Below are 15,947 nucleotides of genomic sequence, written 5' to 3' on the forward strand. Positions count from 1 at the left end.
TTTTTGAATGGCAAATATTTTACTTTCCAAGAAAGGATCGTCATTTAGAATTATTTCTGGACATGCATTACAGCATATTACAGAAGATTCATTTTATTTGTAATTAAGAAAACCTCTTGTTTAAATGTAATTATATTCATGTTATGTTCATACTATTTGTAAAGCAAGTTTCAATGGAACTAATGCTATGTTATGTTTGTATAGACAATCATTAAGCTATACATTTGCCATTTTCATAAGTAGTTCTTAGTCTTTTAAAACTTGATACACTGATCCATTTTCTGACCATTTTAGTAATGAGATTGTTTTTAAGATTATAATATAGGATTATATATGTATTATATCTGTCAATTGCAGTGAATTATTTGGATGATACATAATACCTTTTAATTTTTCTAAAACTAATTACATATCTGAGAAAAACAGTAAAATTGTTATAAGTTTTACTTTTCCTACAGATTAAAGATTTTAGCACTGTTCTCTGTAGCTGTTTTCTAAATCTTTCTTTTCTCATTTGAGTTTAGATTAACATTATCCATGCAAATAATGGTAATACATCCAATTTACAAATATACCAGTACTATTAATTCATATCAATGGTGGAGCAATCATTTCATGTTTGATTTATAGTATAAAAGAAATAAAATATAAAACTATATTATTTAAAATTATCAAAATGAATGAAATCTGGCTAAATGTATGTAAAATAATGCTGTAGTAACCTTTTTCTAAGCTAAAATATAAAGAATATTGCAATTGTAAATCATAAACCAATAGAAATAGTCTTTATCACAACAGTCATGACTATATATTGTGCTTATTTTTTTCTTTCTATTATGTCAATAATTAAAAATATAAGTTTATTAAATGTATCTACTGATTTAAATAGCTTCCTTGACCATTATATATCTATGTAAACTTATAATAGTATTTATAATAATTAAAAATAAAATTAATAATAAATTGTCTTTGACTCTCTTTATTCTTACCTCTTCTTTTTAATTATATAATTATTAACTCTTTACTATAAATAAAAATTTATTTAACTAAAACTAAAATGCTTATTCCTAACTTTAAATATAAGAATCATTTTATATTTATTAACTAATTAAAAATTAAATCTTAAGTATTTAAATGATCATTCTATTATAAATATTTCTTAAATATTATCTTTTAAATAAAACGAAATCTTAATTTTTAATAATACATTTTTTACAGTTATTAACTTCTAAACATTATTAATGATATTTTACTGAAATGTTTTGTTTATTTAAATCATCTTACATAAGATTTCCATGAAATTTCCAATAAATTATTTTAATATTAACACGACAGTGAATTTATGATTTTAATAAATATTATAATATAAAATTAATAACAAAGTCTACTTTAATAATTATTATGCTTGTTACCCAAAAACACATTTATCATTTTTCTCCAATTCTTTTCAATTTAAATATAATTAATACGCTTTTAAAAAATATTGCTTTTCCAATGCTTCAAACAGCATTGAGGACAATTGACGTGGGAAGATGTAAGCATCAAATCCAGTGTTGATTCAAATGAGCCTAACTTGGAAAGTGAAGAGGTTTTTGACTTTGATGTTGTGAAAGACAGTGATATACAGAAGAATCTTGTTTTAATAGATTGCTCAGGCCACCGAAAATTATCCATTGTTCCAAGAATCCGTTATATTACAAACAACGGATTTCCTGCACACCCAGGGAAATATCTGTTATTTGAAAAAATTTCTGTTTTCTAACCCCTATATATATAAGAAATACCAATACTTGAAATTATTCGGTTTCTTGAGATCTCTATTCTTTATCTTATAGAAACACGTATGTTTGTAATGTACTGTACATGTATATTATGCCATGTGTGTATGACAAAGATGATGAAAACTATGTACTGTAAGCATAAAAAGAGGCAAATTATACATGCTTATTAGCACTTTTCTTCACTTCTCAATTTGTTAAAAAAAAAAAAAAACTCGCTCATCTTGGTTTTTTTCAATGCCACTCTTCTGTCTATTGAATATAACCTCTTGATAATAGCAATGTCGTGTATAGCCTGTTGGTTTATGCTGAAACTTGTGAGGAAGGTCTTCACAACTTGGAAATACTCGATGGCCTCACTAAATTTTGGCACTACACTTGGACCAGAACAGTATTCATTAGATGGCTTCTTCTCAACTGTATCAGTTGGCTGACTCTCTTTGTACAATTCTTCAATTGTACATATCCCAAATATAACAAGTGCATCATAAAACTCTACAAATTTTCCAGAAACACCCAAAAAAAGTTGAAAAACGTGACGTTTACAATAGACGGTGTAGGAAAAATCCATTATTCCAACTAGTGGATCTGCTAAAAGGAGATAAAATTACATTGATTTGGCAGAACCTGGAAAAAAATTTGTTATTCTGAAAAATCTGTTGTTCCTGTGATCCATTAAAATGAGATTCTACTGTATAACTTGCTCTACTTACAATAATATATAAAACTTATTAAAGAATTCTTTTATAATTGCTGGATGACCTTAACAGTTTTATTTTATTTTACAGTATTTACTTGAATCTAAGATGCACTTTAATTTCTGTATGCTCATCCATTATTTATTTATTTATTTATTTTTTGAAAAACTCACAATTTAAGACAATTTGTCAAGCAGACTGAGTCTGTTGACATAAATTTGTTCAGTATTTATTGCAGTTATACGTCATTGTCTTCTGTGCTATGCTGAAGTCAGAAACCTCTTCACTTTCCATGTTAGGCTCTTCTGAATTGACACTAAATTCAATGCTCATATCTTCCCATAAGAAACCATCTTCAGTGTCATTTAATTTTTTGAGTGCTGAACAATTTTTTCTGAGATTTTCATCCAAGTACTTACATTATTGTAATAGACTAACAAGACCTCTTGAGTTAAGTTGACCTCTTAAATATTTACTATTTTGAATATTAGTCTAATAAAATCATTAAAATGATGCAATGGAATTAGTGACAGAAATAAGATGCATGGCACTAGAGATTGCTTATTATAATACATTATATCAAATCTAACATGCATTGTACTTTCAGAGCAACTAAAACTTGAAAAAAATCCATCTTACATTCAAATAAATACAGTATATATATTTTTTCTAAAGAACAAATTATTCACCAGTTTTATTTATTATGTAGTATAGTAAAACAGCCCATATTAAAAACAAGCAAATTTCAATGGTATTCTGTGCTCTGTTCATAGTAAAGAAGCTTAAGATGTTGCTATTCATGACTAATAAGAAAACTGATGTCAAAAAACAAATTTTTGTCTTTAAGAATCTAATCTGAAAACACAGACAGAAAGCTCTTTAATAAATACTTTACTAGTGGAGAGATTTATCCAAGAAGATCACATGTTAATTACTTCATTTACTCCAAATGCATGTACTGTACATCTTTATTAAAAATTCTTTATTTTTTTAAAATAATAATTTGATATCTTGGTGTTACTATTCACTGCTCTATCATATCAAAGTCTATTCATTTTTTTTACAAATTTTTATTGTTGTTGTTTCTAAATTTATATTGTATCTTGAAATCTGATATCCCAATTACTATGTCTTGGCCAGTATACCTTCAAAAAACTATTAAAAATGTTTTATATTGTGAAATTTACTATGTAACATTCAATGAAGATTATCTTACATTGTTCTCACACCCGTCTGTGATTCAGAAGAATTCAATATTCTTCAGAATGCAAAGAACTAAAAACATGACAGACACTATGGCAAAACTATTGTATTTTGTTAGAAAATAACTTTAAGCAATTAATTATAAAGAAGTTTTAGCTTACTAATTATTAAAATACACCAATAATTTTTAATTTCCCAAAAAACTTTCATTTAAATTAAAAATAATATAATAACTCTATCTTAAATATATCATTTAAATAAATAAACAAATTTTAAATATTTTTTAATAAAGTAAAATCAATCAACCAGTTATGGTAATATCAGATAATTTTTTATGTAAGTTTTTAGAATCAGTAAATAAAAAAATTTGTCAAAAATAATAGTGTGACTATACTATCAGAAACAATTACTTTAGAATGCAATCTAACTGATATTAGATTAACAATATTAATAATAAAGCACAACTTAAAAACTAAAAATATTTTATTGAACTTCATAAATTCTGGAAAGATTATTTTTTCATATAATAAAATACTTCAATCACAATTACATAATGTCACAATGATTTAGAGAAAAAAAGGATATGCATTAAATGGAATAAAATGTAAAAGGTTTTTTGTAATTTTCATCAATTAATTTTCTATAATAAAATAATTAATTGTAAAATGGAATAGTTAAATATGACTTTTGAATATTCTATTTTTGACAATAACTACTTTTTCTGCTTCATTTTAAACTGTATATTCAATTGACAACTTTATTCTTAAAAGATTCAGTACAAGTTAACTTTATATATTTTAAACAATTATTGGAATTTTTAGAAAGATTTTATTCCATTGTTAATTAAGAGAGAAGTAATTTCAATATTTAAATGCTCCTTAAATTTAAAGTTTTATAATTTCCTTTCCTTCTTATAATCTTTACTATTAAAAATCAATCATTATTTATTACTTTAGCTACTTTTTATTATAATATTATACTAATGTATTTAAAATAAACAGTAAATTAATAATCAACACAATTTTTAATATATAAAAACACACACGATCACATTATAAATTTAATTTTTTTTTTATTAATGTAAAGATGTAAAAAAGAATTTTATGAATAAAACAAAATTCCTTAGTACCATAATTTAAATTTTGATGATATATTTTGTATGAGAATCCATAGTTTTTTTATACAGATTTAATTTTCAGATAATTCTTTATTATAGACATATTTGTCTTATTAATTGTTTTTTAAGATTTTTCTAATGACAGTTTTTATTATTATTTGTTAAAGAAAAAATTGTTATATTAACATTATTCTAACTTTTTAAACATTTTTTTTATCACAATTTATTTGTAGAAAGTGTTATTTGTAGTCATTTGTTTTATTTGTTGCTTTTAAATGTGTCTATAATTGCATGTAATTTGTCTTGTGATATATGTGATTTTCCTATATATCTTTCATTTCTTCATTCTCCAGCAAAGGAAAAGATGAAGCAGATGAGAAATCAAGAACAGAAGTGGATAATCCAGCATTTGAGTAAGAATAATCATCAATGTTTCAAACAAATCATCCTAATTTATTTTTTTTTTTAACTTTTTTTTACAGAAAAATCCAATGAATTTATTATTCTGTATATCTGGCTTATTGCAGTATGCATATTAAATTAATAAATTCTACAAATATATTTATTATAAAAGAATTTTAGTTTCCTTTTTCAGTTTATTCCTATATGATATTAACTATTAATCTCCAATATAAGCAATAATTTTTCTTATATTATATAATTTAGCAAATTTCTTAACTAATATGATAATAATAATAAATTTATTTAATTATTAAAAATAAATGTTTAATTATTTTACTCTTTTTTTACAAATAAAATTCAAAAACTTGGTTACTTGATTAAGAAATGTTTGAATTTAAATTAAAATTTAGAATAGAATTAAAAGTTTAAAATACTTCATGGAGGTCTATTGTTTATGAAAATGCTTTTAAACAGAACAGAAATTGTTTAATCTATCCACGTTTTCCATTATTCAGTGTAGCGCTTGCTATCTGCTAGTGGATATGTGAAATATTTAACTTCCTGCTGACGTGTTAGAAGGAACACAACAGCTAGCAATCCGCTAATAAAAATGGATCACGTTTTCACAGCATCTATTATAAATGTTTAGAGTATTTGTTCAGAATCTGTTATAAATCCCAGTTCTAGCTTTTTCAAAAATGACTACGATGAGCTACAAGACTTGTCTTTAATAGCTGCAATCGATTCTAAAGAGGAATATCGGGAAGATAGGTCCAAAATATCTGGCTACGTTCATGACATCGTGCCTAAATACAGTGACAATATTTTTAAGCAAGCATAGGTCAGCTGTGCTGAATGATGTCTGGAGTCTTTAAAATAAATTTTGATATTGGTTGCTGTTTCTAATGAAAATATGAAACATTTACTAGCTTTAAAACAAAATTATACTCAGTAAATAATTAATTGCTTTCATTCACAAGATCTTTAACAAACAATAGTGATAAATTATAAAGGTACACAAAACAATGTCCTGTGAGTACAAATATGCCATAGATTGCATTATAAAATATAGGTGATAAAAGATGAAATATATATATATAATGGTTTTTGCTGAAAGTTTCAACATGTGGGTTGTATAATGCTAATTATTATATTATTACTTGATATTTAAAATCAAGATAAAAGTAATATAACTAGAAATTCGGTCTTCGTATATGACGTACGAAGACGAAAAGACAATTACGCCTGTCAGTCTTTCAGATAAGAAAAAGCTAAAAATATGTTTACTTTTAGCTATTCGTAAACTGTCATAAGTTCTTTCATCCATATTTAAAAGAAAATTTTGATCTTCTGATTTAATTAAAACCTTCGAACATGGCGACTCCATTGTCTTAGCAAACAGCTAGCACTCCTCAACCTCACTAATGAAATTTTGTAAGCATTTTGAGATGGCACTGCAAGCGAGCTAAAATATGGAATGAATTTTATCACTGCACCGACGTCTCGCTGAATAATGGAAAATGTGGTATTTATGATGTTTTATGTAATAATAATATACAATGTAGCAGTAGCACAAAGGGGATGAAGACCCAGGACTACTCATAGGTATTGCCTGGGTGTGAAAGGGGGATAGGAAAGATGAGAAGAGTTGAGGAAGGCGGGAGGTGAAGAAAAAGTAAGATAGGATAGATGGTGAAGTAGGAAGACTCATGAGCGCCTGCATCGCATTTATAGATGACAAGGAAAAAACTAAGTAAGGCGTAATGGGTACATTAATACAGTAATAAACATACAAAAGGTCCAATAACAGTAGGACGAACTAGTTAAAGGTAGGGTCCAGTGCGCTGGTAGCGCGGATGAATTTTTCTAGGGCTGCAAAAATATCCGGATCTTCCACGAGAGCTTGTGGTGGACAGGGCCAATTGAAGCCCTTTTTTAGCGTTTCCAGATTAATCCGGTGATTGTCGTGTTTGGTGCAGTCAAAGATCAAGTGAGTGGCATTCTGTAAGATGTCATCACAGTCACAATAGGGATGTTCCCTAAGTCCAAATCGATGTAGTAATATACAATGCTGAACAGAGGCATGGCATAGATTTTGTGTTTTTCCAGAAGGTATATAATTTATATATACAGTCATAATACAAATCACTAGGGAAATAGTAATTAGTTTACCTTGTCAAATATTTGCATTAACAGTTTTCAAGGTCAAGGTTGTGTAATTTAGGGAATCAAAGTCTCTAAATTATAATATTTTAAATTAATTCACTAAATAAAGTTAAATAAAATAAAATTTATTTATACAGATTAATGTTCTAAATAATTTTCAAATAAAACAAAATGAGGAAGAGATGATATTTGCCATTTTAAGTGTGGGGGTAGTACATTAGTGGTTAAACTGAACAAAAAGCTAAATCTGTAATTTTTTTTCTGGAAGATTGTTTGAAAAAATAGAAAATATTTTTTGGTACCAAAAGATTAAAAAAAAAGAGCCAAACCTAGCATCACTGTATTCTTTCCTCAATATGAAAACTAGTTTATGTTTGCATGGGACTGTATCTGTTTAAAGGGGGTGAGTATCCTTAAACTTCAACTCCTATTTTCTGAGTACAGTAGAATGGTCCACTAAAACCAGATTTTTAAATTGCTCTACAATTGGAGGTCAAACTTGTCTTTGCTTATTAGAAGAAAAACTATTCTACTCAAAATGGAACATTTTTCAGTACTTTTATATTGTTCAAGCTGAAAAGTGTAAAAAGCAACCATTATTGGAAATAGCATTATTTCATGGGGGTTGTGAAGGTAATTTACAGTTCAATTTAACAAATTCTGGTAAAATTTTTGTTCACTTTTTCATGTGAAATTTAACATTGCGACAATGGCAAAATTTGCTTTATCAGTGTTTAAGGTGGGGGGGACTGTATATATAAATATATATTTGTATATGTTTTAACAGAATGCTCTGATGATAAATAAAAGCTGTGTATTTTTTATCATTTTTAATAATGAGTATAAGTGTAACATTTGAATTTTTATAGTAAAATAATTTTTAAAAAATTATTAAACTTTTAGCAAAGTTCATAGTACTCTTTTTTATTTATTTTGGATGTTGTACATGATTATATGAAATTTCTTACGCAGAAATATCTAGTTTGATTGTAGAAACATTTTCATATACTTAACAAGAATTTTGAAACATCATAAAAATTTAAACACTTGTTTAATTAAACTTTAATAGTAAAACTTATATATTGATTTAATTTGTGTTTTAAATAAATATATATATAAACATCACTTTCAAAAATAAAACAATTTATTTTACTTAACATTTTCAAACATGCTTGCACTCACAATCACAGAGGCTGAAAATGTAAGTAAAATACATCTTGTTTATGGAAAAAGTTTGTATATAGATAAAGAACATTGAATAATTTTAATATACATTCACTATTCTTTATAGTACTTTATTATATATTCTTGCAAAATTGGATTTCTTTTTCTCCGTGATAAAGTTTAGTTCATTTATGTAAATCTGTTGTATAGCACCTTTTTACTATAATCTTTTCTGTATTTCTGTTTAAAAAAAAAAAAAAATTCTGTATAAAGAATAATTATTCGTTTTAATTTATGAAGTTTTGTTGAAAGTTCTTGATCTCATAAATAATAAAAATGTACAAAAATTTTTATAAATAGATATTTCCTTTTAATATAGCTAGCAAAATTATTAAAATATGTATTTAAGTAAATGTTACATGTTTAAATGTGATTTCATTGTGTAATTATTTAATTTGTTCTTCATATTATAAATTATTTACTTCTTTTTCCATTCAAAGCCATGTTTTTTTGTAATAATTAGTCTTATATACACATATAATCATCAAGCTTTGAGATGTTTATATATTAAAGCCAAATGCTTACCAGATTAAATCAGGCTACATTACTGCTAATAATAATTATTAAATTCTCAGTAATTTTGCACTGGAGGTAAGCAATAGGTGCCATCTCTTATTAAATTTAATATTAACAATATTTGTTGACATGCTTCTTTAAAAGACGTTCCTAGTGGAGTGTCTAATATTCTGAAATACTATATCTCCATAATTTAACTTGAAACTTCTTGTCCTTTAAACATTGTGTTGCTAAATCATATAGTACATTGATAATTCAAGAACTTATCATACAGGCAAGTCCTTGAATTATCAATGTACTTTATGATTTAAAAACTCTATATCTAGATTTTATGGACCTAAATATAATGGATTTTGGAAACAATAATCAAATTTGCTCATTAAAATGAAGGGTCAGTAGTATATCCAAAAATAAAGAATGAAACTTGTATATGCTATAAATTTCATTCCAAATAATATGCACTCACAAACTACAGAAATGTCATATATATGAACTAGTTGTTATCCACAGCTTTGCCTGTGCGGATTTTGCAAGCAAATACCATTTATATTCAATATTTCAACAGCCATAGTAATTGTTATATAACACCTACCGCTGAGAATTGCTGAGAATCAAATAAACTGTTTTCAATTTGATCAATATTCTGGAATGTTTACAATCGTTCTGTAATCAAACCAATATGCAATAACAAATTCAAATTTAAAATGGTTCGAACATATGGTTAAAAAATCGAAATATATAAAAATATTTATAACAATGTCTGAAATGTTATCAATTTAATACACCTAAATACTCAATGAAGTAAGTTTTTGTTTTCAAGTACTAAACGTAGTTGAAAACAAAAAATTGCATCTAAAATAGTACAGTAGAAGCCATTCTTCAGGTTAAGCCTTAATCCTCTCTCTCTCCCGTGGGAGGAATTTCCAAAAATCCCTTCTTAGGTGTGCGCTTTCATGACTCTTTTCCATGTTTCCACCTCCTTAAGTTCAGTGGTTTGCTCTGGGCAATGATGAATCAGTCAGTCAGTCAGTCAGTCAGTCAGGACAAGTAATTTTATATATTTAGATGAATATTCAAACTTTAAATTATTATTCTGTGCTATTTCTGCTTATTGAAGTTTCTATTAGAAAACATAAATATAAATAATAGGATTTATAGCATTAGTTTTTCTGCTCTTCATTTTCTGACATCAATTAAGCATTCGTTTTATGTAATTAGTTTAAACTGTTGAGAATTATAACTGCACAAATCATATTTTAGAACATTAAACCCACATCAAGGAATTAAAAAATTGTTCACACAAAAATGTTACCAATATTACATCATCTCTTCATTATAAGTTTAAGTACAGAACAAGTAACATTTCTATCATTTACATTAACTATTATAAAAACATGTGCATCATCAAAAACTAAATAATTTCATAATTTAGACTAATATTTATGATGCATGATAGTTTTTTTTGCAAGAAATATTGTTTTGGCATGAAAGCTGCATCTCATATATGCATGGCCTCATTTTAATTCAAAAAGTGGTTTTATTAAAATTTCTGAAAATTAATTTTTAAAAGATAAAACTATATGAGAGTTAAGAGGACTCATTTCAAGATACCAAAGCAAATATTTTATTAGAAATGTTTTCATTCATACATGTTAAGGAGTTTATTGAATCTGTTTGAAGGAATTTCCTGGTGGGCATTATAAAGTCCTGGTCATTAGGCAATAGTTGGATATCTCCATTTGGTTGATAGAATAATTTTACATACACTTCATATCCCAATCCTATGATATTATAAGTACCCACTTAAAGAACTTATTTATTTTATGATTTTTATTAGCAAAAGATAAATCCACATAATTTTTCCAAAATTTTTCACTTAAATGACATGTGGTCCATATTTAGAATGCTCCTAGTTTTCAAATTAATTTTTAGTTTATTATAAAATATTAATTATACTGAATCATATATATGTGATTCTACATGGTATTTTAATTTGAATTTATATTTTATATTATTTAATAATACTGTTTTTAGTTCTAATCAATTATATTTTTTGTATTATTTTAGAATTTTATTAATATACTAACTCCTCCTTGCCACAGATTTCATTAAATTTATTTATGTCCATTTATTATCAAATTTGTTGATTTACATGAAATTTAATAATAATTATGTTAATTTGATATATTCAGCATTTAAAGAATTTCAATTTAAAAAATTCTAACTACCAGCAAAATTATTTTCGCATATAATTGCTTTTGCTTAATTTTATTAATATTTCTTGATTTCTATTTTAATTTAAAATTATTCAGATTATATATTATTTAAATGAAATTCATTTAGAAACATTGTGCTGGTATATAGAACTAAAATGTTTTTGAGGATACTGTTTGAGAAAACTTTAGTTAAGTTTAGTTGATGACAACCATTTGCTATTAATTTTTATTTTTTAGCAAAGAAAAAGAACCATTACAAATGCATAAAGGAGAAGACAGAAGCGATAAAGTTTACGCAGTTAATGAAGATACTCCTATGATTGAAACAGTAGGGTGAGCACTAATAAACTTGTTTATGTTTAAATACAAGCACCCTGCTGAAGAACAGATGAATCTATTCTCATCTCTTTCTTTTGTTTTCAATGCAGAACAAATATTTTCTCTATGAATATATTCTTCTGTGACTTACATTTGCTACACTTCTTATGTATATTATATAATGTTATGTTAATCTGATAATGGTAAAATATATTAATAATTATGCTTTATTTTCTTTAAACAACATACTGTGGCTATATTCTTTTGGGAATGGTATCATGCATGCATGCTTTCTGTTAAGGAAATGGCTCGAAAATTGATTTTAAAATCTTAATTTCTCATCTTGTATTCCATTTCAGTAAAGATTTCTTCGGCACAACTGCTATCAGCCAGATAAACAGAAATGACTATACATATGTAAAACTAAGAAAAAAATACTTTATAAATATAATAATTTCTCATATATACTAAAGGTAAAATAATTAGAATATGAAGATTTTTAATGTAATGTTTTCCTTATTCAGTGCAAAGGACACTAAAACTGAAACAAACAGCATGGATGCTGAAATAAAGAACAAATCACCAAAAGGATCTAAGTCAAGTATTGCCAAAGACAGCTTGGTTTAACATCTTGTAAGATAAAAGTGAAGCCAACATTTTATAAAACTATACTCCTGTTAACAAATTAAAATATCTGGGTCATCATTTCAAGCAATGAATGAAGTGCAAGAAAAATAAACATTGAATCTTTTTCTCTCTAAATTTTGGTCAACATATAGCAACATATAAATGTTTGACCAAGGCAGAATCGGTTCAGTGTTTTGTGACCCAATCATTAATGTAATTTTGATTGTGATGATGTGGGATGTGATTCAAATGGACTCCATGATTCCCTACTGCTGGCTTTATGAAATAGCATGATATCAACAAGAGTGTACTGAACCAAGTAATTGGTGCTATCGCAAAGCTTATTAATTAGTTATATACAATGTATAAGCCTTTTTCAGGGATAATCAGGAGTGAATGTGTGTGTGATTTATGCAGAAAAGTTCCATATGAATGTTGGCTTCTAGCTTTAAGAAAATCATAGTCCAAGGACTCTGCCTCAGGGTCTCGTGCTCTAAGGAGTCAGTGCATCATTCCCCTAAAATTGTCATACGATTCTGAATTTTCAGAGTAATTTTATTTCATTACTGCTTTACTTTTGTAGACATCTTTAGTGTGATCTGTATTAATATTGATAAATTTTTCACTTGATACCTGTTGTATGTATTTTCAAATCATTCCAAATTTATGTTAAAATTATTTTTCAGAAATTAATTTCATGGTTGTTCATATTATTTCACCATTCATTAATGAAGGAATATTTATTGATTAATTTTTATTCCTTTCATTTATTGGCTGGTAACTTAAAATTCTTAAGTGTTTTCTTGGTGCTTTTGAAAATTGCTTATTAATAAATTATATGTACGGTACTTTGTATGGATAAAAACCATTGTATTTTAGTTGTTAAAGATAAGATTGCCAGTTAATCTTGATTTTGATTAAAAACCATCTGGAATTGTTACAGTTACATTCTCTGTAGGTACTGAAACAGTTTGAGATAAAAAAAAATTGTAAAGAAAAATTTTGCACCTGCAATGCTCACAGAGAAAGAAGAGAACTGTAAGAATACCTACAAGTTAATTTGTTGATCACAATTTGATGTTCTGCAGGATCCTGACATGTATTATTGTACTGATTATAGACTAAGAGTTCTTTATTTGCAAAGAAATTTTCATATCTTTTCAGTACAGAAAATTTGGGTAATTTGTATTCCTGCAGCCAACAGAGCAACTATTTTGAATTTCACTGTTATTTCAGTGAGCAAAAGGGTGTCCACATGTTGGATTTGCTTAAACTGCTGTCTTCTTACAAAATGTGATGTTGTGTGCATGAACCAGAATAAATTCTTGTTCATGAATGTTATCTGGACTATTGCATCAATCCTACAAATAAATATTTCATGCCCATCAAATAAAAGAAAAATTAATTTATCATCTCTTATACATGTTGTATTTGTGAATAATTAGTAATTTCGTCCGTCAGATATTTTAATTTACAATGATCACGAGTATAAATAGACAATGACAACCTTAAGACTGTGGCACTTGAAATTCAAATATATTGCAAATCATTATAGATTGTTGCTTGTTATGTCAAAAAAAATATATATAGTATGTATAATACAAATGAATTGTCACAAAAAAAAAAAACCAAGTTTTCATTTGAAATTTTTCCAATTACTGTTAATAAATTATCACAAAATGGACAATAAACTGTTGAAAATTTGATAATTTCATAAAACACAAGAAAAGTTAAGGTATTATTGTTATTTAGGATAGTTTCATATAATATCACTTTTATGTTGAATTCAAAGTATTATTTTCTTATAAGAGAAGTAAACATATCTCGTTAAATTTAATATATCACAATTAAATTTTTTAAATATGGAAAATACATTGAAATTTGATAAGAAAAATTATCATATTAGTATATTTGAACAGTTTTTTGATGGAAATTTTATTATAATAATAAATTTTGAATGTTCAAATACAAAGAATTTTTTTTACTTATGTAGAGAATATTATAACATAAAATTTTTAACATTTAAATCATTTTCTAAAATACAGATTTATCATCTGTTCCGCTGTAATAGAAAACATTTATAATGCCAGCCAGTCAACACGGCAAAGATGTCGTGTTGCTGCTGTAACAACCATACTTACCAACAACATTTTAATCCAAGATTTCAAGCTGGTTACTTTTCATATCTATCAACTCAATTTAACACTGCATTACAAAGTTCTCACTTCAGTTCAAAGATTATGTGACAAGTGCTCCAATTTGTCAGTGTGCTTCATGATGTTTCTGCCAAATCATGTATAAACTAAATACATGATTTCAAAGTTTAGTAGACAATAGATTGAATTCCAGCAGTGAAAACAGTTGTGCTAACTTCAAAAAAGTATTATTAGAATTATTGATAGTTACAAAATATAAAAATATATTAGAAAAAAACATGCAGTAACAAATATACTCTCTCTCTAAATTTGTTTGTATAACAGTTACCAGGCAATAATAATATCACAAAATAGTAAGCAATTACTATTTTATTCGAAAATTTAAAAAATAACTAAAGCAAATAAAGATCAAGTGGAAAAGAGGATAAAATTTCAATTTTTTTAAAACTGGAAATCCTATGATGATTGATTTATATAAATGAATATATTTCTTATTCATTACCCTTAAAATTAAGTAAAGATGCTAAGCTCTTACAAGTTGAATATGTCCATGTTATGTTACAAAGAATTCAAATACTACATATGTTAATCTTTAATTCAAGAATTAACTCACTGACAGTAACAAGTTAAATCAAAATTCAGATTTAAGGGTTTATTCTAGAATTAGTGTATGGAGATTACCAATTTTTAATCTTACTATATATTTAACTTGAAGTTGTGAATGTGGCCATAAAAGAACTTTTGAAATTCTTTATAGGTGGTTTGAAACAAGTATATTAGGTCTATCTATACCTATTACTTGACTGTTCCATTGTAGGTGTACATAAATCATAAAGAACATGAATATGAAAGTAGTTTGAAAATCATTTACTACTTATATATTCTATATTTATGAACAAATAGAAACAATACAATATTTTTTAGATTAATTAGATTCAATGATTCTTAAATTTTCATTTTGCAGAAAATCATAATATAGTATTATATTATTAAATAAGACTTCACTAAAATATAATATATAGTTTATGGTTTAATTGATCTAAGGGTTAACTCGTACTTCAATTAAATATTATATACTACCCTGCCATATGGCTATACTTTTTGTAGCATGATCACACAAAATAAAATTAGGATTAACATCAGTTAAGTGTAACAACATATCAATTAGGAATAAGTGTTATAATTTAGTAATCTTCATGAAATATTTTAATTTTAAAGTATTAATTTCCATAATTATATATATTTCTTTTAATTTAATATATACAATAAGAATATTAATATAAAATAATAGTATTCTTAAATTCTTCAACTTCCAAAAAAAAAATTACATCAGTGAGAATTTACTATAAATACTTGGACAGGAAAAATTTTTTAATTTATTGCTTCATTAAAACACAAACCTTTACCAGCAAAATCATTTATTGAACATGTTTGTGTTAATTCAAATTCTACATTCATAATCTAAGGTTGTATTGTAGAGATGGGATATAACCAAACATACAATGAACATTGTAATAAGATTATTT

At 25.9% G+C, this 15,947-nt stretch overlaps 1 protein-coding gene across 7 annotated transcripts in view; it reads left to right on the top strand.

Annotated features, from left to right (window-relative positions):
- Positions 1–13,684, top strand: part of LOC136977668 (fasciclin-2-like) — a 170,240-nt gene extending 156,556 nt beyond the window's left edge. For 3 of the 7 annotated variants that reach the window (XM_067273203.1, XM_067273205.1, XM_067273204.1), the window contains 3 exons: positions 5,150–5,209; positions 11,558–11,653; positions 12,163–13,684. In XM_067273203.1, the coding sequence (XP_067129304.1) occupies positions 5,150–5,209; positions 11,558–11,653; positions 12,163–12,265 (259 nt within the window). In that variant the 3' untranslated portion in view covers positions 12,266–13,684. The remainder of the gene's footprint in view (positions 1–5,149; positions 5,210–11,557; positions 11,654–12,162) is intronic. The other 4 variants (XM_067273206.1, XM_067273208.1, XM_067273207.1 and 1 more) reach the window with 3 other exon arrangements.
- Positions 13,685–15,947: the final 2,263 nt, after the last annotated feature.

This window comes from Centruroides vittatus, unplaced genomic scaffold, assembly GCF_030686945.1.
Source record: "Centruroides vittatus isolate TY-2023 unplaced genomic scaffold, ASM3068694v2 contig_466, whole genome shotgun sequence".
In the NCBI taxonomy this organism is placed as follows: Eukaryota; Metazoa; Arthropoda; class Arachnida; order Scorpiones; family Buthidae; genus Centruroides; species Centruroides vittatus.